The 25,239-nt window shown below is 38.4% G+C and overlaps 1 protein-coding gene and 1 pseudogene across 1 annotated transcript; one reads left to right on the forward strand and one right to left on the reverse strand.

Annotated features, from left to right (window-relative positions):
• Positions 1 to 8,682: 8,682 nt before the first annotated feature.
• Positions 8,683 to 10,004, forward strand: LOC136255073 (52 kDa repressor of the inhibitor of the protein kinase-like; annotated as a pseudogene).
• Positions 10,005 to 20,739: 10,735 nt separating this feature from the next.
• Positions 20,740 to 25,020, reverse strand: LOC136255074 (uncharacterized). The gene is made up of 4 exons (XM_066047793.1): positions 24,522 to 25,020; positions 24,349 to 24,443; positions 20,901 to 21,029; positions 20,740 to 20,856 (listed from the first exon to the last, which is right to left on the reverse strand). Exons 1-4 carry the CDS (start codon positions 25,018 to 25,020, stop codon positions 20,740 to 20,742), a joined length of 840 nt encoding a protein of 279 aa, XP_065903865.1.
• Between the last annotated feature and the right edge of the window lie 219 nt (positions 25,021 to 25,239).

Below are 25,239 nucleotides of genomic sequence, written 5' to 3' on the forward strand. Positions count from 1 at the left end.
AGCTATGTAAGAATTTTATGTAGTTTATCTGCTATAAATGTGTAGCTGGTGAGGTGGGTAGCTATTCTCAGCTGGTTGTGATCTTTTTTTTTTTTTTTGGTCTCACCATACCAAACCAGAGACAATGTAGATCATTTCCATAAGTGTGGGTCAGCCCAGCCCCCCCTCATATCAACTACTTCCTCCGCCCCTGCATATGCATGCAAATACGTATGTAGCATACAACTTTTTTTCAATCACTTTAGATCTTCACACTACACTTGTTGTTCATAAAGCCCAGTTTCAAAGAAAGTCCACAGGCTGGGTCAAAAGTGCTGGGAAGAAAATTAAAGCCTTGATTTTTATATAAGAAAATATAGTAAGTAGGCAAACTTGGGCACAAACTGTGATTACAAGTACACATAAAAATTTGGAATTTTCATCTAGAGTAGGGACCATAGCACATCGATAAAAAGTACTGAAACAAGTTGGAGTAGTCCATGATAGTAAATCAATAAGAAGTGTTATATCCCTACTGTGCTCAAGATACATAACGGAAATTCACAGTAGGGATATAACACTTTTTATTGTTTTACTGTCATGGACTACTCCAACTTGTTTCAGTACTTTTTATCAATGTGCTATGGTCCTAGTTGAAAATTCCAAATTTTTTTGTGTACTTGTTTGTTAACTGTTTTTGTAAATAATTTTATTATGACTGGTGAACCCATGCATACCGTATCTGCACGCCCAAGCTATGTCAATTATCATCTGAAAAGTGAAGTATCCATTACGCTTTGTTGTCAGCTATGTTCAACCCGTTACACAGCATTTCAAATCAAGAACTTTCCCAGAAGCACTTCTATACAATCTACGCATACCAAAAGAAATGGTGCCTTGCCCCACTGAATTTTATTAATTATCGTCTGAAAAGTGAAGTATCCATTATGCTTCGCTGTCGGCTATGTTCAACCCGTTACACAGCAGTACGAATCAAGAACTGTTTAAAAAGCACCTCTGCAATCAACATAGCCACTATGAAAAATACGGACGATTTCCATTTTGAAGGGAAGCCATCACGTGCTTGTGCCAAATTGACACCTTTTCCTGTCAGCAAAGATGAATGGGACACAAAGGAGGACACTGGTAAGTCCATGAAGAATGCATTATACGTACTGCGGTATGCCAAAAGGCACCTGTTGGGCTGAAGCGACGTCGAACAGTGAAAAATCAAGCCCGTAGCCATAGCTGTTATCAAGTTACACTTGTCTGAAGGCATCAGTCAGTCAGTCAGTTACTTACTTACTCAGTCAGTCAGTAGAAAATTCCGTCTAATCAAATTTTTTTTAAAAATCTGTAGCAACTTGTTGAAAGCATTTCGGGTCGATCTGAAAGCTTGTTTGGGCTTAGGTTTTACCTAATCAATACTGCTTCATCGTCGTAAGGGAAAATTGAGGCTAGTTTTTGGGTGATATTATTTTGTGGGCCGTGCCTACTGCTTTGTGGTCCCTACTATACAGTTACTATCATACTGTATGATACAGGCACTCAGTTGCAGCATTTTGTACAGCAAACCAATGTCAGTGGTAGCTTTGAAGTTCAGTATAAGTTCAAGTGTGTTTACCCACATGAGCTTTCCTTTTTTATTTCCCCATTATAGGTTAACAGGTACAATAGTGTAAAATGGGTGGCACCATAGCAGGAGGGTAAGCTAGGGGCTCAGTTCAGAGTATGCTCAGTTATTCCCCATTAAGTGCCCTGCATGATTATTACTTTAGGAATCAAACCATATATAGACTGGTGTGAATGATGGCAAGTCTGACTTCCTTGTCCTATGCCTCCATAGACCACTGGGCTGCTCTGATAGTAGCAGAAGGCAAGGACGCACTGCTAGTAAAGGCCAATATTAAGGAGGCTTACAGGATGGTCCCAGGTACCCAGAAAATCAAACAGCTACTTTGTGTGACTAGTATAGGTAATCTCACACATTTGAGTGCAATTTTGGCTGCTACGAGTACAATTATTCCATAATTGCACGAAAATGTGTGTGATTGCCTACTAATCACATAGTGACCACCCTTCATGGTTTAGTACACATCTATCCAGTTCTATGTGGCCATTAACTTCTACCAGGTGATTGCATCATCCTTCTTTGTATTACATCATTTGTTGTTACGCTTAAAAGGCTTCACATATCAGCAATTCTGATTGGCAACTCAAAATGTTTACATATGTTGCACTTAAAAGGCTTCTATTGTCAGCTTATTTGATTGGCTATTGAATATATTACTTTCTTGTTGTACTTAAAAGGCTTCTGTTGTTCTGCTATTTTATTGGCTACTATACAGTGCAATTACAGAAACAAGGCCATGGGATTTGGGATTAATTGCACTCCTACTATAGAGACTAATGTACAGCAAACTAAATCACTATGTGATTAGTATTGTAATCATACAAAGTAGCTGTTTGATTTTCGGGTACCTGGGACTAAAAGCATGCCCAGTTAGCTTTGGGTGTGGTCCTCTACACACACGTAAATATGAGCAAAATGATCTCATACAATGGCATTTGTTTTACAACAGACTGGAGCTGACACATAACTATGGAGTTGTCTGCCACTTGCACATGCAAGCATCTGTCATAGATTAACATATTCAATTCATCCCACACATGAACACTTTTAGTTGCTGTCTATTCCTAAAATTTCACATCATTAGTCACTTGTTTCCATTGGTGCAGTTGTAAACTGTAAAAGAACCACCAGGCCAGTGGCTTCATCTTTGGAGAGGTTGCTTCTAAAGCAAGGAGGACAGCCTTCAGTCTAGAGAAGGCTATATACCAGCCAGTTCATCAGATCACTCACAGAGGAGCTCTTCTGTTACTTTCACTGCATTTCATTCTCAAGGGAGCAGGAACCACTTCCTGTGTCTCCTGGGAAACTACATACATACTCCTAGCAACTTTAAATCTCAATTCAATCAATTGCCCAGCACTAGCCCTCCGCTGCATTTTATACAATGCAATTACTTGGTGGAGGAGTTCCTCTCCTTAATTGTGTGGCACATTTACCTTCGTGCCATATAGGAAACACCCATCCTACCATATAGCAACTTGGTTAAGAGATGAACACACTGACTTTGTTTCTAGTTTCATATACTACCAAGGACTGACACCAGACAAATAACTCTTTATATAGACAAGAACACAAAAAAATTTGGAATTTTTAACTAGAGTAGGGACCATAGCACATCAATAAAAGTACTGAAACTAGTTGGAGTAGTCCATGATATTAATAAGAGTTGCTATCACAGATATTATACTTACAAAGGATTGGCAATGTGTGATCAAAACAATAGTGACATCATATCCCATCCTTGTTATGGTCTTTACGTGCCCTCTATATACCCGGTTACTAGACACACAAGCTTCTTCGTTTCTTCTTCCATAGCATGGGTAGTTCTTTCTATTGATGTACAACCTTCTTCAAACGAGCCCAGGACTACTAGGTGAGTAACTGATAATGGAAAATAGCGTAACAACCCTAAAACCTCAACCTAGCACGTAAAGAAGTTTTAAGACTCATGGCTATTCATACTTGTGGAGTTTTTACAAAGAAACAAAAATGCTTTGTCAGACACAATTTATAAGAGAGTACTTGAAACAGTGGTTATTGTTGTAACATTACTACAAAATGCTGTTTAAGATGCTGTTACTCTGTTATGAAACCTGACATTATGCAGATCAATATAGCCATGTGCTCTTAAGAACAGCCATGAAATGTAAACATGTCATAGATGGTTTTGTTGAATTCCCTCTAAGAAGTGATTTCATAGTCACAGAGAAAAATCACTACTTTGGAAATGTAATGAAATTGATCGCATCCATCACAGCTTGTGTGATCTGTTACTACTAATGCCAAGGGGTCAGCAACAACCTCTAAATCTCGTAGGTCAATTCTTGAAATCTGAAATGTTTCACTTCAGATTTTAGTGCTGATTACTTGGTTGCTGATCCCTCAACCAATGCAGACACATACTGTAGTTAACAAATTCACTATCCCACAGTATTACGCCATGAATTCTTATGACAACCATGCCACCAAAGTTAAATCGTGAATGTAACATGAAAGCCATTTTACGGCACACCATGATAAGTTTGTTTCATAGGCCACGAAATGCATATCAGAATTTCATGGCACTGTAGAGATTTTGTGGGTGCAGTACCCATGAATATGGGAAAAATCGTGGGAGCTTTCATAAGTATATATAGACATGACAATTTCATACACTCATCTGATAGTGAAATTACTCAATAGGAAAAGGACTGCAGGGAGTAGGAGTATGCAAGAATACCAGTGAATCGGCAGTGATACAGGCAGATTGATTGATTTTACTTTGATTTTTACTCCATACAATTGTCAGATGCACTATCATGGTTTATTAGTAGTACATCATATTGATATCGCATACCAGCAGTATAATTTATTCTTGGACCTTTCAGGTGAGATTCCAGCTTGGATTACAGTGTTAACTTCCACCGTCACAGCTCAGCTGCAGCCAAGTCACCAGATCTCTCGTATATTAAATCCATTGGCGATAACAAAATGGGCCTGCGGTCGTAACTCATTACAATAATCTTTACAAGAGCAGTTCCCTTATCGTAGATAACGAATGAGAGCACTGGGTGGAATAGCGAATGGGCCATTTTGTCGTCTCAGCCGTATCTATGACAATAGATGCACTCACTTATGTAACAACTCACGTGACCATAACAAGGATTATCGAGTGGTTGCTATGCGTGTTGCCAATCCTTCGTAAGTATAGTATCTGTGCTGTTATATCCCTACTGTGCTCAAGATGCCATAACGGAAACGTACAGTAAGGATATAACACTTCTAAGACTGCACCGATTCCACTTTTTACCAATACTTCAAATTACAAGTACTCAGCTGGGAAGTATCTGCAAGTACAAGTACCAATACCAAGTACCTTAAAGTAGCTACTTCATAGTGCACACATTTATTATATAGTGCATTTCATGGTATTCTTGTACACATTTTCAGTATGGTTCATGTTTATAATGAAGTAGCCAATCAAGATTCACAAAGAAGGAAGTCACTGAAATGCATATACCAGTGGATATTCCAGTATTCTTCTGGAGAAGTGTAGATAATATCATAATGGTGCTTACAAAAACACAGAATATTCTAATACTGAAACAGTCACTTCTACCTGATTGCTCTATTAGAGTTATAGACTGTTCTATTAGAGTATATCGATCTTTTTCTCAGTAAAGCGTTTTCACACGTAGGTTTCAGCATAGATCAGTAGTCTTGCTGGTAGTTATTAGTGTTATACTTGATGCTTTTAGGCGTCCACTGTGCTAGTAAAATAAGCTGAGTACAAACAAACGTTATTTTATTCTCGCACGTGATAAGAATCAGTATCTGCAACAATATAATGGCCGATTCCGATACTTCATGAAAACAGCAGTATTGGCCCGATACCGATACTGATACTAGAATCAGTGCAGCCCTAAACACTTCCTATTGTTTTACTGTGATTTAATATCATGGACTACCCCAACTAGTGTCAATACTTTTTACCGTTGTGCTATGGTCCCTACTCTAGTTGAAAATTCCAATTTTTTGTGTACTTGTTTGTTAACTTTTTTGTGTACTTGTTTGTTAACTTTTTTTTGTATATAACTATTATGACTGGTGAACCCACGCATACCGCATCTGAAATGGTGCCATGTACTCCAGCTATATCAATTATTGTCTGAAGAGATTGGTGGCTGCTGCTGGAAAGATTGCCAAGGATGAGAAGCATTCGGCATCTGTGGAGAAAGTGGGATCTGATTTTATTCCCTTAGTGGTGGAAGGTTTTGGAATCTGGACCCCTTTTGCCTTGAAGTCTTTACAGACAATTGCTGACTGTACCACCCCCCTAGCGGTGTTCCTACTAAGCTAGCAAGGAAGAACCTGCTTGAGCAACTTTCTGTTGCTCTATGGCCAGATGAACAGTGCCAGGATGATCCTGAGGTAATGGACACTTCAGGGTGCTGATGTTGACGACAATCCATGTAAAACAGATAAGCTGTAGAAAAACACTCCATGAAATAATGGGTCCACCTTCCCATGGGTCTTGTACATATATAGTGCATCCCTAACAACTAGTACACAAGCATCACCATAGAGACACTTCCAAGTTAATCATGTTTAACCTTCAGTTAAGCTTACAGTACAAAAACTAACTACATACTTTTAGGTGTTGACTAAACTTATACAAGAAAAGTATCTAATTAGAAGAAACCATGCATGTGGCATTTCCACTTAATACAAGTATAAGAATTTTAAATTTGAGTAGGGATCATAGAAATAGAAAGTAATGAAACAAGGGAGGTTGCCTATATCTGAAGATACACTAGTGGACATTAATCCCTACTTCAAGCTGTACCCATGCAGGGGCGGATCTAGGGGGGGGGGTATGGGGGCTGAAGCCCCCCCCCCCCCCTTCACATTTAAACCTTATTTGATTAATACACAAAGAGTACAATGGATTTTTTTGTTTTACTACAATTATATCATCACTACAACACAGATGCATATAAACCCACCTTAGAAGCATCATTTCATAAGTTTACTTCCATATTTATCACTGTTAGACACGTAAGGACAGGTTCACACCATACTATTTGGTGTAAAAAGTATAATTGTGGGTTTTTGGAATTTGTACAAATGTATTCTGGGTTTAGGTTTTCTATAATTTTATTGCTATGGCTAAAAGAGGTAATTCTTGTGGGGGTCTGCCTAACAAAGTATCCTATGGCCAGTCAAACTTATTTCAGTTCTTCACAGCTAGTGGCAGGTAATAGGACTGGAATGATAATGTTTGTAATGTATAATACTAACAAGGTACCTAGCTACATAATATAGGATGCTATTACTAATACAGTAAATCTAGTGATTCATCTAGGAAATGAATTCTGTTGAATAGAAAAGGCTTGACTTATAGAGCTTCTGTCTAAATTTAAATGGCTTCTGATGACATGTCTATGTTATCAAACTAACAAAGTAAATAATGTATAGACTATATTTCATATATTCCTGTTGTTTGTACAGCAAATCCAACAGTTTAGCAGCTGAAAGTCAGCAACAATCAATCCCATTGGCGTCCACCAATATATCAACTGACCAAACCTGCTCATCAGCATCCTCTGCGTTTACAGCACACACCAATTCATCAGTGTCTACAACTGTTACAGCTGCATGTAGTTACCAAACTAGTTCATTAGTAGCTTCATCAGAGTTAACAGCTGAAATAAGTCACCAAGTCAGTTTATCAGTGTCCTCAGATTTAGCAGTTGAGCTAAATCACCAAACTGATTCATTGGTGTCCTCAGCTGAGCTTAGTCACCAAGCCAGTTTATCAGTGTCCTCACATTTAGCAGATGAACTAAATATAAGTCACCAAACAAGCTCATCAGTGTCCTCAGCTGAGCTTAGTCACCAAGCCAGTTTATCAGTGTCCTCAGATTTAGCAGATGAGCTAAATCACCAAACTAGCTCATCGGTGTCCTCAGACATAACAGCGGAGCTTAGTCACCAAGCTAATTTGTCAGTGTCCTCTGATGGTACAACACTTACAGATGATGATGAAGCATTGCCTTTAGATTCTGAAATAGATCAATCAACAAGTGAGTATTGCCAAGGTGGTACTACTACAGAATTGGACCCAGTGGTGAATTCAGAAGACTTGCATCAAGTCGTTCAGCTTAAAGCCAATAGGAGGCTTACTGACTATGAGAAGTTTTATTTATTGAACCACCACTTTGTGCCTTGTTCTACATACCACTTTCCTCTTCACACTTTTGGTAAGCAGCTAAGGCGTTTTCAGGGTAGTTGGTTGAGTAAATACAATGGTTTAGTTTACTCTAAAAGTGCAGATGGCGGATACTGTAAGTTTTGTGTACTTTTTGCACAAAGTGAAGTAAAAGGCCAACAATTAGGCACACTAGTTAATCGACCATTAACTAATTTTAAGAAAGCCCTTGATTTATTGAATGAGCACTTTGGTGATAAAGGACATAAGTTTCATCAGCTGGCTTTGCAAAGGGCAAAAGATTTCTGTGACGTGATGAAGAATAAAACTGTTTCAATTGATTTACAGACAAATTCTCGTACTGCTAGAATAGTTGCAGAAAATCGCCTTAAGCTTAGATCTATTGCAGCTACAATAATTTTTTGTGGATGCCAAGCAATTGCTCTGAGGGGCCATCGAGATGATTGGACTACTATGGACAGTGATTCAAATGACAGCCATAGTGGTAACTTTCATGCTTTATTACAGTTTCGTATAGATGCAGGAGATCACACTCTTAAGCAACACCTCCAAACTGCAGGTCATAATGCCATTTACACCAGCAAAGGTATACAAAATGATTTAATTAAGATTTGTGGGAAATTGATCCGAAATAAAATTCTGCTAAAAATCAAACAGGCAAAATTTTTCTCAATAATTGCAGATGAGGCCACTGATGCTTCAAATGTTGAGCAGCTATCAATCAGCATTCGCTTTGTAGATAATGATGACGGAAAAATATATGAAAAATTTCTTTGCTTTCATTCATGTCAAAGTGGAGTCACTGGTGAAGCCATTGCATCAAATATTCTTGAAAATTTGTCATTATGGAGGCTAGATCCAACTCTTATACGAGGGCAGGCATATGATGGTGCTGGTGCTATGGCTGGACAAACAAAAGGTGCAGCTGCATGTATTAGATCTAAATATCCTAAAGCAATATATACGCACTGTGCCTCTCATAGGCTTAATCTATGTGTTGTAAAATGTTGCAACATACGCGAAGTTGACAATATGATGGCAACTGCAGATTCAATTGCACGTTTCTTTAAAAATTCACCAAAGAGACAAACTGAATTAGAAAAGTGGATAGAAGATCTCTTTGCTGGTGAAAAACGAAAAAAAATAAAGGAGATGTGCAAAACCAGATGGGTAGAATGCCATGATGCTTTTGAGATTTTTTGCGACTTATTCCTACCAATATTCTGTTGTCTGGAATCCATTGCTGGCAGTTTATCTACAGAATGGAATAGAGAAACCAGATCAGATGCACAGTCATATTTGTTATCAATGTCACAATTTTCCTTTATCATAACATTGGTAGCTACTCAGAATGTTTTATCATATACGAAGGGCTTGAGTGTTAAACTACAAGGCCCTTATGTAGATATCGCTTGAGCTCATCGTGAAATTAGCACTGTCACAACATCTCTTAAAAGGTGCCGCCAGAATGTGAATGGTTTTCATTCCCATATCCACAAGCAAACCATGACAATTGCCAGAAGTCTTGGTGTTGAAGAGTGCACTCCTCGCTTGGCCAGTAGACAACAACACCGACAGAATATCCCAGCTCAAAGCCCCACTGACTATTATCGTCTCAATCTCACAATTCCTCTGTTAGATCATCTAATTAATGAAATTGAGCTAAGATTTGATGAAAATTCATCACAAAATGTTTTTGAGTTTCTCAGTTTGTTGCCTGTAATCATTACTAGGTCACACACTATAATAGATAAGGAAACTTTTCCAGCAGTTTTGCAACTGTATGCAGATGACCTATCAGCTCCATTATCTTTTGATGCAGAACTTGATCTGTGGCAGCAGCAATGGACAGCTAATCCAGATTTAGCTTCCGTACTGAATACACCTGAAAAGGCATTATGTCATGCAGACAAAGACTTCTACCCTAACATCAATGTTCTACTTAGAATCATGGCTACTCTACCTGTAACTAGTTGTGAATGCGAGCGGTCCATCAGCCTACTAAGATTAGTCAAGTCATCACTACGTAGCAGCATGGGACAGGATAGACTAAATGGTTTGGCACTGCTTCACAGCCATCAAGGCAGCTTTGTGACACTTACCCCAGAAGAGGTAGTAGAGGAATTTGCTATTAGTCAGCCAAGACGCATGACATTATTAAATCCTTTAAGTAGTGAGTAAGCTACGTAGTTACAGTTTTAAAGTATAATTATATTTTTATAACTTTTCTTTCCTCAGTGAATTTTGTGTAGATAACAAGTAGCAGTAATGGAATGAAACTTGCTTTAGTATGTATTCTGAAACAATATTAGTGCTGCGAATATAATTTACTATATGCATAGCTCTATACAGCATTTATAAGGTGAAGGTCAGCTTAAGAATGTTAAAAGACTGTGAAATACTGTAAAATAACAAGCCGTAAACACACATGATTTTATATGGAAATATAACAAAATAGCCATATTTTGGCATCTATTTTTCAAAAATTTCCTGGGGGGGCATGCCCCCAGACCCCCCTAGCTTCAGCATGCGAAGCATGCTGGGCAGTGTTGCACACATGCACTGTACCTTTCCACAACACTTGAATTAGCCCCCCCCCCCTTTCAAAAATCCTAGATCCGCCCCTGCCATGACTGAATTAAATGTTCACTAGTATATCTTCAGGTGTAGGTAACCTCCCTTGTTTCACTACTTCTTATTTCTATGATTCCTAATTGAACTTAAAACTCTTAATTCTTCCTCACGCATACCGCATTAGAATGGAAAGAATGGTGCCAGGCTCATTGCTTTTGTCTGAATACGCACCTCAACTATCTAATGAAGTGGCCATTACACTTCATTTTTAGCTATGTTCAGCCCAATACAATGGAACCTCAGTTATCCGGACCCCACTTCGGTTAACCAAACTACCAAAATGACTGCTCTATTAGAGTAGTGACTGTTCTATTAAGGTAGTTGAAAATACTGATATTGTTTAAAATTTCTTACGGTTATTTATACACAGTTTCAGAGACACAGACTTTTCAGACTTATGGACCACCCTTGATCCCAAGGGGTTCAGATAACTGAGGTTCCACTGTATGCAGCATTCCAAATGAACCTCTGCAATAAATCAGTTGTAATGGAAAACTTGGACGATTCCCATCAAACATGGGGAAGCATCTCACAGTGCTATCATAAATCTATACCTTGCACATTCAGCAAAGATAATTGGGACACAAAGGAGAGCACAGGTAAGTCCATGAAGCATGCATTGTATGTACTGCGACGGTATGCCAGTCGGGGTGAAAAGACGTCAAACAGTGAAAAAAATCAAGCTGTAGCCTTAGCCATTATTGAGTTATGCTTGTCTCTGAAGACGTCAGTCAGTGAGTCAGTCAGTCTGGCAGACAGTCTGGCAGACAGTCTGGCAGGCAGTCAATCAGTCAGTTAGTCAGTAGAAAATTCCACTAAATATATATATTTTAAATAAGTAGCAATTGACATTTTGGAAGTGTTTCATGTCATACTGAAAACACGTTTGGGCTTGGTTATATCTAACCAATACTGCAAAGGAACCATGAAGGCATTGTGAGGCTGGTTTAGGGGTGGATACAGACCTTTCACTCTGGAACATGGAATTGTTGCTTCAGTCTAACTACCTAGTTCACAGCAGATAATCAGTTTATCATCCTCCAGCAACATTTTACTGATACACACTATAGTGGAACCTCAGTTATCCAAATTCCTTGGGACCAGGGGTAGTCATAAGTCTGTAAAGTCCATATCTCTGGAACTGTGTAACAGAATAAAGAACATTTTAAAAATATCAACATTATCAACTGCTCTAATAGACAGTCACTGTTCTAATAGAGCAGTCATTTCCGCAGTTCGGTTGACCAAGAATCCGGATAAGCGGGGTCCGGATACTGAGGTTCCACTGTAGTAGGCCTTTAGATTTAAAATGTTTATAATTTATTTTTAGAGTTGCTTATTTAGTATGAATATGCTGGGATGGCAGCTTCAAATGAAGAAGGTAAAATGTGTTCTATCACTGTAAGCGCTTGCATTAAGTATTTCTTTGACTGATAAGCTGATTTTGGCTTACTTTGAAAAACTTATCAGCAGCTCATTATTAAGTAATATTAAGGGTCTCCCAAAAATTGAGGGTTTCACGGAACCCTTTGAACCCCTTGGATCTGCCAATGGGATGCATTGCACAATAAGTCATAACTTCACATCACAATAATGCTTTTAATAAGTCACTTACTGTTCAGCCTCGATGTACTGATGAAGCAAAAATGCTTTTCTGTCCAGTGACCTCATGAAATGTGCAATGTATCCCTCTCTGGAGCCATCCTCCTTGGGCAGCTTGATTAACTATAAAAACCATGTACGTCAACTAACAAGAGATGCTTGCCTTGGTATAACACATTAAAGATCTCACTTCATAAGTAATATCTAAACCAAAACAGCCAAGCTGTAAAAAATTAGTGTAGCCCCCAACTGAAAAAGGCCAGGGTAAAGAAAGATGTGAAATCCAAGGTGGCGGCCAAGAAATGGCTGTGATGGTAGGTTACAGGGTGACTTGTTTCTAGCTGATCTCTGGGTGACTTGTTTCTAGCTGAACTCTCTATAGGGTTATATGTTTGTAATTGAACTCTCTACAGAATGATTTCTTTGTAGCTGATCTCTCTACAGGGTGATAGCTGATCTCTCTACAGGGTTAACTTGTTTCTGGCTGAACTCTTTACAGACGATTTGTTTGCAGCTGAACTCTCTCTACATGGTGGTTTCTTTGTAGCTGAACTCTCTACAAGGTAACTTCTTCTATATAGCTGATCTCTCTACAGGGTGACTTTTTCTATAGCTGATCTCTCTACAGGGTAAATTGTTTCTAGCTGAATTCTCTACAGGGTGATTTCTTCATACCTGAACTCTCTATAAGGTGATGTCTTGTAGCTGATCTCTCTACTGGATGACTTGTTTCTAGCTGATCTCTCTATAGAGTTATAACTTTCTCTATAGAGTTATAACTTGCTTGTATAGCTGAACTCTTTACTAGGTGGCTTTTTTTGATTGGTTGCTGAACTCTCCAGCTACACGGTGACTTGTTTGTACTACAGAGTGACTTATTTGTAACTGAACTCTCTACAGAGTGACTTACTTGTAGCTAAACATTGTATAAAGTAACTTGTTTGTAGCTGATCTAGATGAACTCTCTACTGGGTAGCTTTTTTGTAGCTGAACTCTCTACACAGTGACTTGTTTGCAGCTTAATTCTCTACAGAGTGACTTGTTGTAGCTGAACTCTCTGCAGGGTGACTTGTTTATAGCTGAACTTTCTTCAGTGTGACCTATCATATTCTGAATCTCTACAGTGACATATTTGTAGCTGAACTCTCTACAGGGTGACTTGCTTGTAGCTGAATTATCTATACGATTAACTATTTGTAGCTGAACTCCCTACAGAATAACTTGCAATGTAATATGTGACCGGATTTGCAAAAAGGTACTTTTTCACACACAAAATTTGACTCATTTTTTGAACTTTAAAGCTTCATAACGTTTTGATAATGGCATATAATTGCTTGAAATTTTCAATGAATGTAGCTATAGTATCTGGCTACATTTTGATATGAAGAGCAAGTTAATCAGTATAAAGAGTCAAGTGGTACATCATTTTGTTTGTTGGTATGTCAAATGTGTGGAAAAGGTACCTTTTCGCAAATCCGGTCACATATAATTCTATAATGGAGTAAGTTATAAATGTAGCTGATTACTCTATTAGGGTGACTGTTCTATTAGAGCATCTCAATCTCGCATATGCTACATGTAGTTGGCTTTGGAATCATAACTGAGTGGTTTGTACTCCGATTCTTCTGTACCACCACAAGGACTTTCTATGGTAATTATTCCAACTACACAGCAATTTTCAGCTCATTGCTCTAAGTGGTTTTCCTGGTAGACGTGAAAACTAATAGTTTTTTATTCATAAAAATCGATTGTGTCACAGGTTGGGTTTTGTGTCATATCTTGATGGCCTTTAACTGGATTCCTTTCAAACCACAAAAAGGCACTCCTACGATAGTTACTCCAACTACATAGCAATTTTCAGCTCATTCCTTCAAGTGGTTTATCCTGTGGAAGTGACAGACCTTCAACCTTATTTTACGCAAATAATCGGTCATAACTCCGTGAATGGTCCTCGGATTCCTACCAAACTTGGTACTGAGATTCGCCTTAATGAGCCCTTTAAGTGTGCCAAATTTCAACCCAATTGGAGCACGCAATTGTGTTTTATGGCGGATTTGCGAAGTTTGTGAAAAGAAGAAGAAAAAAATGAAGAAAAAACCCAAACTTTGGCTGCTTGTATCTGGGAAATGACTGGAGTGATTTTCTTCAAATTTGGAATGTTGACTCCCCTACCTAGCCGGCACTACTGTAGCAAATTTGATTTCAATCGGATAAGGGATCATGGAGCTACAAAGGTGTGAAAATCACGTTTTCTTTCTTCCTGTTAATATACTCACTAGGGATGCAACAATATATCGATATATCGATATATTGCAATATTTTCTATCACAATACAATACAATATGTGTGATGAAACATATCGATATATTGCGTATTGCAATATATTGCTGTGTTACAATATATTGCATAATATTGCAGGGTTGTAATGGGCTGTGGCTTGTGGATAATTAGCCTATTCAGCTGCCACCCTCCTGGAGGGCGGGCATCAAAGCCACCAGAATGTAATTGTTGATGTTTTAGAAGCCACATATCCTAAACAAACAGTACTGGTTGTAGTACTGCCTACTTGTACTGTAACTGTTGGCCATTATAAGCAGCTTTTGACTGGTAGGTGTATACCACATATGACACTAATGCTATCTGCTGTATCTTATGAAGCTTACATCCATGAGTTATTTACACAAGTATAGCACTTCAACATCACCAAAGGCCCTATTCCAAATATTGCAATGCAGCAATATATTGCAATATTTTTTAAGGCAATACGCAATATGGTATTTACCTGTATTGTTGCATCCCTAATACTCACAGTGTGGCGTGCTGGCTTCTTGGACCGCATGACACCATGTGTCCTAATACGTTAAGTAATATACGTACGTAATCAATGTGTCGCCCTACATGCATGTACACCAAAAATCCAGCACTTACAAAGCAACAAAATTACTTGTGTATTAAGAGTACCTTCTATTGTCTGATTGCTTTACTAGAGTATTTCTACTCATACGTACATAAATATTCCCAGTGGATTTTCTAGTTGGGAAGCCAGGGGTATCCCAAGTACAGCCACTACAGACAACAATTGATAGACAAGTGTGTATTTTATAGGAACCTAGAAATTCAGGGCTGGTCACTGTAAAGCATTAATACAATACAATACAATACAATACAAAATGCTATTTTGACTCATCCATAGCTTGATAGTACTTAAATGGAAATTAACCACTTTTGTTGTGGAAACTCCTTCAGGGTAGGGCACCTCTTATTTCAAATTTGAGTCAATCCGCCTAGCCGTCAATGAAATATTTATGAGTTTTCAAAGTTGGTCTTTTTCCTTTATTTTTTAAAATCTTCTTACTTCTTTTAATTTTTGCACATTTTGCAATATCTTGCACATGCTTTAGTTGATTGTTTCATATTAAAGGGCTGTAAGAGCATAATGCAGCACTTGTACATTCCACTTTTTGTACAGCTTAACTTGAGGAGTTATGCATGATTTTGAAAATTACAAAAGCTATTCATTGTCATGGCTACAGGGTAATCCGCTTGACAGAATAACTTGAAAATTGGTCTGTACATGAAGTAACTATCATACTGAAACCTTTTGTGGCTTCATAGCACTGAGAGTATTTTGCTAAGGAGATACAAAAACTAAACAAGTGAAACAAGCGCAATCGAGCTACAGTAATAAAACAGTCACCAATAAGTAAAAAAGTGCATAAAAACATTGGAAAACTATTAGTCCAGGATTTTCACTATGGACCTCCATACCTATATGCCCAAACCCTTTACCATTCCACCACTGCTGTCAGATGCTCACCTCACTTAATTTATGAAAGTTCTAGTTTAGTACACTAGTTTTATAATTTAATAGACCTATCAGTGGAAATTCTAGAACATTCTATGTGTGGTGTATTAGAAAGTGCTCAGAAAAATGTGTGCTCTATTACTGTATGTTAGGGATAATGAAGGCTTGGGCTTTTCTGGCCAAAACTACCACCACAAAACCAGCAATACCATCATGGTGTCTTGGCAGTATTATCTATTTATATAACTGAGCCCAAAAGTGTCTTCAGTACAACCTGAAACACTTCTAAAAAGTTGCCACAAAATTCAAAATAAAAAAAAAGTTGCGGAATTTTCTACTGACTGCCTGACTGACTAACTGACTGTCTGTCAGATTGACTGATGCCTTCAGTTAAACATAACTCTAAGGCTATGAATTTGATTTTTTCACTGTTTGACATCACTTCAGCCCAACTGGCACATTTTGCATACCACATTATTTACAATGCATGCTTCATGGACTTACTTGTGTCCTCCTTATATAGTTAAAAGGAGGCTTCAAAGCCAGTCTTAGACTGGCTTTGGGGCTTGCAATTACAAAAAGTAGTTATATCTATACCAAAGCAGTTAAGCTGTAAAAAAAAGGTGTGCCCTTCCAAAAAGACTGGAGTGAAAAAGTTACAATAATTCCTCTAGATCTGTACAGCATAACACTAAAAGAAGCACTGTAACCCAAGAACTGCAGTGGGCAACAATGGCGGATCTAGGATTTTTGAAAGGGGGTTTCTGGGAGGTGTATTATAAAGCCATTGCATTAGTAGCTAGCTATAACATTAGTATGGCTATGTAGCTACACTATTGTGCTATGATTTACACATTCTTACTTGCTCTATCTCTTTTATCAAAGAAAGACAATGGTCTTTCCTTGCTTAAAGTTCTCATCAGGGTCTCTTTTCTTTTGTTTGCTTATTTTGAACTCATGCAAAACAAGCGCCTGAAAAAATAATTATCGAGTGAGCAGACGAGCTGCTGTGCAATTGATCTAGTTGGCCTCAAGAGATGAAAAAGAAGACATTTTGTACGTCAAATGTTACTGTTATGATAAAGAGCCATTTACAACAGAGGAATGGCTTGCTCAGCAGCATCACTTGTAAAAGTGAAATTCTGAATAGGGGTTTCTGTCAAAACTACTGAAACTCTTCTAGTCTAGATCTGCCACTGGGTAAAAGAACCTAAAAGCTAGCATTCCACTAATGCAGCAAAATACTGATATTAATACTCGTACCATCAATACAATATTAATTTCAATTGATATCTCTATTCTATGTTTGTATTATGCTTCATATAATAGCTAAAGAAAATATTGAAGTCTTCAAACCGACACGGAAATGTACATTGATTAATTTCTACACATTTTGGAGGTTGTCTGCTGTTTATAAGGGCAGCAATTGGCATTGAAAATGTCTAGTGAAAAGATGTCTAGTGCCAAAGTATGTAAACAGGTGTGTTTTTTCTATGTTTACAAAACATTGAAATTGCTTTATTGCCAACAGTTGCAAGGCTAGTAGCTAAACGGTGTACTGTACAGTCACCATTTCATGTCTGACAAGTCCCTTTTGGGGTTCCAACAAACATCTGCTCTCTATGCCCTGTTTTTCCGTTTATCATCAAGCATGCTGGTCATTATGTTCGTTTAACAAAACTATACTGAGGTATTGAATTTTCCAGATGTCACAAAAATTAGTTTAAGTGTTTACACTACTGTAAGAGAAATTAGTCACCCAGAGATACCAGAACAATAGGATCACCCTGAATACAACCACACAGTGTAATGATCTAGCTAGACTTATGAAGACTGAGCATGGTGACCATGCTGTCCTCTCATTTCTTGTCATTTGTGGCACCACAAAGTGTTGATTTGCAGGCGACATGTCAATGGCTTTTTTGTTGCCTATCACACATGAATAAACACATGAACAAAACTTACAGAAATTATACATCATAGCCACACACAGAGCAAATATTGTAGAATACGTAGCTTCTGTATCATTTTTTGAATATGTAACAGTGTAACACTGTGAAACGGGCAAAACATAGCCAAAGACTAAATGACAGAAACATTGCTTATTAGCAATTAGTGTTGGGGTATGCACTAGCTATATGTCATGTTTACACATCTGGTGCCATTCTGTCATAAACACAAACACACACACACACGCACGCACGCACGCACACACACACACACACACACACACACAACCTTACATCTTGGAAAAATTCCTTGACCATGTGCGCACAATAGTGTTTTTCAGAATAATCATTTTCCCTAAATAAAGCACACCATACAAAAATACTATAACATAACATTACGTATGGAGACCAGATCAAAAAGCATACAACACACGTGCACATACCACTCAAGTTATAAACCTGGCAAGAGTACTGTAATTACTACCAAACAACAATATGGGTTAGTTGTACTAAAGGTAGGCTAATTAAGACTTAACAATATAGGTGAGGATCTTTTTAGCCCATAGCGACCAGAAATAGACAGGGCTTCTTTACTTGCTCTCCATCACTGAGACTTGAGTCATCATTTGGTCATACATTCCATAGTCAGTCTTATCCATCGAGTTCTGTACTTGAAGGTAATGGGTGAGCTGGTTTCGTAAGAACATGTGTAATCCTGGTGCCTTCACTTGATGAACCTGTATATAGGGTAACGTATATGACTATTTTGGGTACATTGTTATAGTATGTTAGTGTGTAAAGCATCATAGCCAGAGCATGATAATAACAAGATTGCAGGTTTGATGTATTATGGTTCCCAGTTGGTGTTGCTATAGTTTAATTGAGCAACAAACCTCACATGCATTTTTTCAGTCAGCTATATATACGTATACAATGGGAATCTCGTGACCTGGGATAGCAAATGCCCTATATCTCCTTGAATTACAGGACTTAATGTTCTGCGGGCCTCTATCCATTAGCCCTCCTGTGAGTTATTGATCCTGCCCCAGGAGGATTTGCCTACTCAGGCTGGAGTACATAAGTGGTACACAGGTACACCACTGATTTGCTGGAGTACCTAAGTGGTACACAGGTACACCACTGATTCACTGGACAGCAATAGCTGTGCTTCATATGGTTACTTTTGTGTGTGTGTGTGTGTGCGTGTGTGTGTGCGTGTGTGTGTGTGCGTGCGTGTGTGTGTGTGTGTGTGTGTGTGTGTGTGTGTGTGTGTGTGTGTGTGTGTGTGTGTGTGTGTGTGTGTGTGTGTGTGTGTGTGTGTGTGTGTGTGTGTGTGTGTGTGTGATGTGGCAAATGGCAGCATCCCTGTCTCTGACTATGTGGTGGAGAGACCAAGGGATTCCTTAGTGTTCTTAAGGTACCGGCCTTAATATTATATACATCCAAGCATTGTTTTGGTTTTACAGGAGAATTTGGACAAGGTTGATGACCTAAGCCTTGTTAGATAGACTCCACGGGAGCTGGGGGACTGTTGGACAGATATTAAAGAGGCTTTTGTGAGTATGCTTGTGTAAGTATGTGTATATTACATGTGTGTATATGAATAGCAGCAAATACTAATAGAAATTGTGGACCTTAATTCTGGACACCTATGAATCATAATAAAAGGTGCATATTATAGTGGTATGCGTTCAAGCCAAACACAGTAATACCAAAGAGGTGAATATATGTGACAGGGTCTGGGAAAACCGGTCTTATTGCCCATGTCAGCATAATTGATTTTTCACCAATAACACAAAGCTACATCAAAAAATTATCAAATTTCATGACCAAAATCAGCTAGACTTGAGTGGTTGCCTTTGCTGACTACTTTTCCCAAGCACAGTGGGATTGAGTGGTCTGGGGCCTAATGGAGCTCTGGCCAGTCTGGGATTGGCTGTATGTGGCTATACAGCACCGTGGTGTTGAATAAAGACCTGCGCTGTAAATGTCCTTTCATTTAAATCAGTTCTGATACCCGAATGGCCCATAACTTGGCCTAATTCATCCCTACACTTTCCTCTTTAAGATTTTTAAACAACTTCTGGGCCCCCGCCTCTCACCTCATTTGGAGCTCACCTGATACAATCGACCTCAGTTTAAAAACCATCAAAAAAGGTGGAAAACTTACTTGTACGGTGGATGCTCTGGAAGCTAAGGAACATGTGAAAATTTGGTACGGGTAGCTTCAACCATTGGCAAGCTACAACACACTGAATGAATACTTAAAACTGGCATTTCTCAATACTTTTAAATAGGCAATAAGACCAATTTGCCCAGACTGGGTCACATATGTTCATGCCAAAAACAGTACAGTGGAGAGTTGATTATCCAAAAGGGGAGGGGTGTTCATATAATCAAAAATTGACATCCATACATTTCTTTACTCAATTACTACAAACACAGTGCATATACTTGTTGACAAAATACTCTAATAGAACAGTCAATTTGGCATTCGGATGATTAACTATTTGGTTAATTGGTGGTTGGATAATCGATTATGTTCATGCCAAAAACAATAATACTAAAGAGGTGAACATACGTTCACTCCTTGTACTCATGTTTTCATGTTACATACTAAATGCATGGGATATTTTTAAAGCCTCATAACTCACTTGTTCTTGCTCATATCAAAACACTTTTGACTATTAGTCCCGGTGTTTAAAGGGTTTCACAATGCTACTACATGTTTGGGCAGCTGGCCCATGTATCAAGAGTATTAACATGAAATGATGGCTCAGGTGAATATGAACTGAGAGAAGAGTCTGGGTCTAAACATATATCTGGATCATGGAAAGGTTCATTATAATAGAAAAAGGACCACAGAAGACTATTGAAAAGTTAACTAGAAAGGGGTCCAGATTTCAGGGGTCTAGATGTACATATTTCAGGTAAAGGATTCCACTGTACAACATTCATTTACCTCTAAACTATTCATATCAATTATAGTTGGAGCAAATACCGATAGTCTTAAGTGGATTATCTTAACAGGTAATCTCTTCAACTGTTCATGACAAGTAATAAACACCTCATCACTCTGTCTCTCACCTTGCCAGTATGTATAAACCCTTGAACATAGAGATCTCGTAAATATTCAAGTTGTCTAGTGTCTGCTGTTAACATGCGTGATAATTTTCTTTCATCAGGAGTCATGAAAAATGCCAGCGTCTTCATCATCTGTCGGAGGGGGAGATATAATAATTATACTACAGCATGTGATATTAAGATACCACTTTCACACCTCACTTCAAAGGGAAGAGAAGGTGTATAAGTGGTATAATAGTACTGCTATCAGTGCTCAGGAATGCATTAACAAGAAATGGAGGTAGTATATACAAGTTATATCCCTCCCAGGAGAGATATAACTTGCACATACTACCTCCTATTCTCATTAATGCATTCCAAGCATTCTCAGAAATCATCTGATTCCATTGATAAAACTGTGTGCTTTAATAAGTGACACTTCACAGAATTGATAGTGGGTTTTAGATTTATCACACTAAAGTGAGCCAAAGCATAGATAAGTTCTGGACATGGAGAGGAAGATAGTTCATTGTTTTACAGAATGAAGAAGGTCACAGGTTAGTTTATATGTTTAAATTGCATTCTAGTCATGTGACGATGTCCAGACACTGGATGTAGCACTTAAATATAGTGTTAACATATTCACTACTTTAGTATATTTATGGCTAGTAAAGTAAGTACTTTAGTACCCTTGAATTGTCTTTATATTGCTGTTTTGACACCTAGTGTGATGTCACACATGGGTAGTGACTGGGCATGGCACTTAACTGACTAGGCCATTACAGCACTGTAAACATATTCACTGTTTTAGTTTATTCATGGCCAGTATAGTAAGTACTTACAATTGCAATTTACATGGTCCCATATAAATACACTCACGAAGCAATCCTACGGTTTCCTACATTTGCAGGTGAGTCACCCAAGTGGAATATATTAGTTGTAACATGGGCACTTGTGATTTGCCTGAAATATGCGCACTCGCACTCTCTCATGCTCGTACGTATATATCAGGCAAATCACTCGTGCCTGCGGTATAACTATTACATGTACCACTTTCACACCTCAGATCAAAGGAAAGCCAGTGCATATATATCACATATTGCACTGGTTCAAAATGTTAACAAGATATATACACTGGTACCAGTGCATATATCTTGAAAGGCAATGCATATCTCGTCAACTAAATATATTACATGGTTAGGTGTGTATATCACATTAACAAGAAATCCTCATATTTCTTTGATGTCCTTCGCTACCTTTTTGAGCCATCATACAGTCACACATGTTAAGAGATTAGGTTTATTTGTAGTTTCTCAAAGTGTGTTGAGTAGTTCCTTTGACTGAAATGGAGCTGTTTCTAATACAGGTGAGCTCTGCTTTGATAAGTTCTAGACACCTGTCTCAATGTTACATAATATGCACTAAGTAAACTGAGCCATTAGAGGTAAAGTGGTATTCATGCATGACTAATTTTATTCATAGACACAATTTATTCATGGTTATTATAGCAAATACCTGGAAACACTTATAACGGGTAAGTAGAATTCTAGGAAAATGGGAATGGGATGGGAACGGAAAGCAGAAACGGGAACAACCAGCAGAAAATTCCTGATAAAGGTCATCATGCCATTATAAAGGTTAGATTTTATAGCACAATGCTCCTTTGCAGCATTGTTGGATTCTTCCGCTAAAAAGATCGAAACACCTTAATAGAGCAGTCATGCACCTGTAGTAAAATACTCTAATAGAGCAATCAAAAAATATTTTGTTACCTATCCTACCAGAGACCCACATCGATGGCCTGTGAATTGATGGGCTATAGCTGTCATAGATCAAGACACACGATAGTGTGTCCTGTGGCCCAAGAAGTCGGCGCGCCACACCATGGGCATATTGACAGGAAGAAAGAAAACATCATTTTCACACCTTTGTATCTCAGTGATACCTTATCCGATTGGAACCAAAGTTGCTACAGAGTTGCCCGCCAGCTAGGAGAGTCCAGATTCCAAATTTGAAGGAAATCGCTCAAGCCATTTCCGAGATACAAGCAGCCAAAGTTTCAGTTTTTTTCTTTGTGTTTTTTTCTTTGTGTTTTTGCACACTTGCAAAAACTGCTATAAAACACAAAAACTTACTCAGATCGCCTTGAAATTCGGCACACAGAAAGGAGGTCCAAAGGCAAATCCTAGCATCAAATTTGGTGTACATTGATAAATGATTAAGGATTTATGACCAATTATTCACACAAACATGATCAATTTGTCGTCACACCTACAGGGTAAACCGCTTCATGGAATGAGTTGAAAATCGTTTTGTGGATAGATCAACCATTGTAGGAGTACCTTTTTGGTGGTTTGAAAGCAATCAAAATAAAGATCATGGAGATACGACATGAAACTGAAGGTGTGTAAATATAGAGCTATTTCAGCATATGATCAAAATTATGTAAACGGTACCAAGATGCCATTTTGGTGCACCACCTGATTGATACAAACTGCGAATGTAGAGATAGTCAAGCTAGACTGAAGGCTTCCTGACAAAGCAAAGGAATGATACAAGGATAAACTATGAATTATAGGTGGAATCGACCCATTCTCAGAGATTTTCGAATTTAGCTGACTGTTTTTCCAAGTTTTGCCTACCTGTCCTGTGGAATCCATTGACACCATTACTTTGTTCTAGGGATTAGTTTTGACACAGCTGAGCAGCTTAAAGCGTGGAAAGGCCTTGAAGCCTATACCCAGTTTGTATGCTAGTGGTTGGTTATATTAATTGTACTGAACAGGAAAGCTACTCAGATGATGAGTGAGACGCTGCTGTGCATGTGGAAAATTCTAGAGGAGTCAAGTCATGTCTGCTGTTCACATTGCAATTGCACAGCTGGCCTTGGAGAAGTCTGTAGCAGCAGTGCTTTTTATCTGGTTCACACAGACAATTTCGAGGAAATAGGAAAAACATACTTGTGCTTTTGCCAAGGTCCAGAGAAAGGATCCACAGTTGGGTGTGACAACTATAAATGGTTTTACTTAAGCTTGTGACTGTTCCAAGGGGAAAGTGGTACTGCATGCCCTGATTGTAGAATTTGCCACAATTTCTAAAGGAAAAGGCAACAGTAAAAAATCACTTAAGAAATATGTGAAGTATGCCATATTATTTTTGTTGTACAACCATTCATGTAAAATAAAATATTTACTGTACAATTGTCCATTAATTTTAGTTTTAGTCAAATTAATGGTACAACTGAGTCATCCCCGTTGACCATATAATGGTCAAAAACAACAAATGCCTAATGATAAAGGTTACACAATAGTTACTGTTCACTTTCTGATCCACTAAGATTGTTGTTGTCTACATTCATCACAGTTCATATAAAACTATTTGCTCTCTGAGCAGCTCTTCTTGGTGAACGCACTGCAATCGGCTGAACTGAACTGAAAATTTTAGACAGAGGGTTACTTGATTGGTCACAAACATTCCTGTCATTAAAAGGTTCTGGATTCTCTGGCTGGTCTGTACTACTTTTCTCATCATCTTCACCTTGTTTCTCATTAGTCTCACAACTTTCTTCTAGAGGGTATAAACACTTCGCTGTTCATCTAAGTAAGATTGGTTGGGTGTCCTTTGACGGCACCTTCAACACTGTGCCTCTCACATGACCATCCTCTCCTTTGATAAGTGTATGTATCCTTGCCAGCTTCCAAAATCCTCTTGGGGAACCTTCACTGTACATCAACACTACTTGACCTTCCTGCAAAACATTAGTCTTATGATTAGTCGTACCACTGTAACGGTGGCTTTCTCTAAACTGTAGAAGATACTCTTCTTCCCATCTCCTCCAGAAGTGGTTGAGAGTCTTGTTGAGGTGGTCCATTCTTCTACTAAAGGTATCATGTGTAATCTTCATATTATAGTCGAAGACATTTGCTCCATGTTGAAAATCAGAATCGGGTAAACTGAGTATTCTTCTACCAAAGATAAGATGAGATGGAGTGAGCCGCTTTTCAACATCCTCAGAAGACACATATGACAAAGGTCTAGAATTGAGTATCATCTCAACCTCAGTCAGGGCTGTCATCAACTCCTCATATGTCAATTTTGCTTTGCCAATTGTCTTTCGGAGGCACTTCTTGACACTCTTTACCATGCGCTCAAATACACCTCCCCACCAAGGCACCTTTTCTAAGTTGAAACACCATTCTAAACCTATCCCTGCAATGAACTGCTGCACTTCTGCCTGATTCAATACCTTCTGAATAGTCTTGGCGGCAGCCTTGAAAGTCTTTCCATTGTCCAAGATGAGTTTACAGGGAAGGACCCTCCATGCCGTAAACCGTTTAAAGCTTCAGATAAAGGTTTGAGATGT

The sequence above is a fragment of the Dysidea avara genome, chromosome 5 (genome assembly GCF_963678975.1).
Source record: "Dysidea avara chromosome 5, odDysAvar1.4, whole genome shotgun sequence".
In the NCBI taxonomy this organism is placed as follows: Eukaryota; Metazoa; Porifera; class Demospongiae; order Dictyoceratida; family Dysideidae; genus Dysidea; species Dysidea avara.

Coding starts and splice junctions, on each gene's coding strand:
- LOC136255074 (XM_066047793.1), bottom strand. CDS start 25,020: ATGGTAAAGAGTGTCAAGAAGTGCCTCCGAAAGACAATTGGCAAAGCA. Junction 21,030..24,348: donor AACCTTTTAATGACAGGAAT/GTTTGTGACCAA, acceptor CCCCTCCGACAG/ATGATGAAGACGCTGGCATT. Junction 20,857..20,900: donor GGTTTATACATACTGGCAAG/GTGAGAGACAGA, acceptor TGTCATGAACAG/TTGAAGAGATTACCTGTTAA.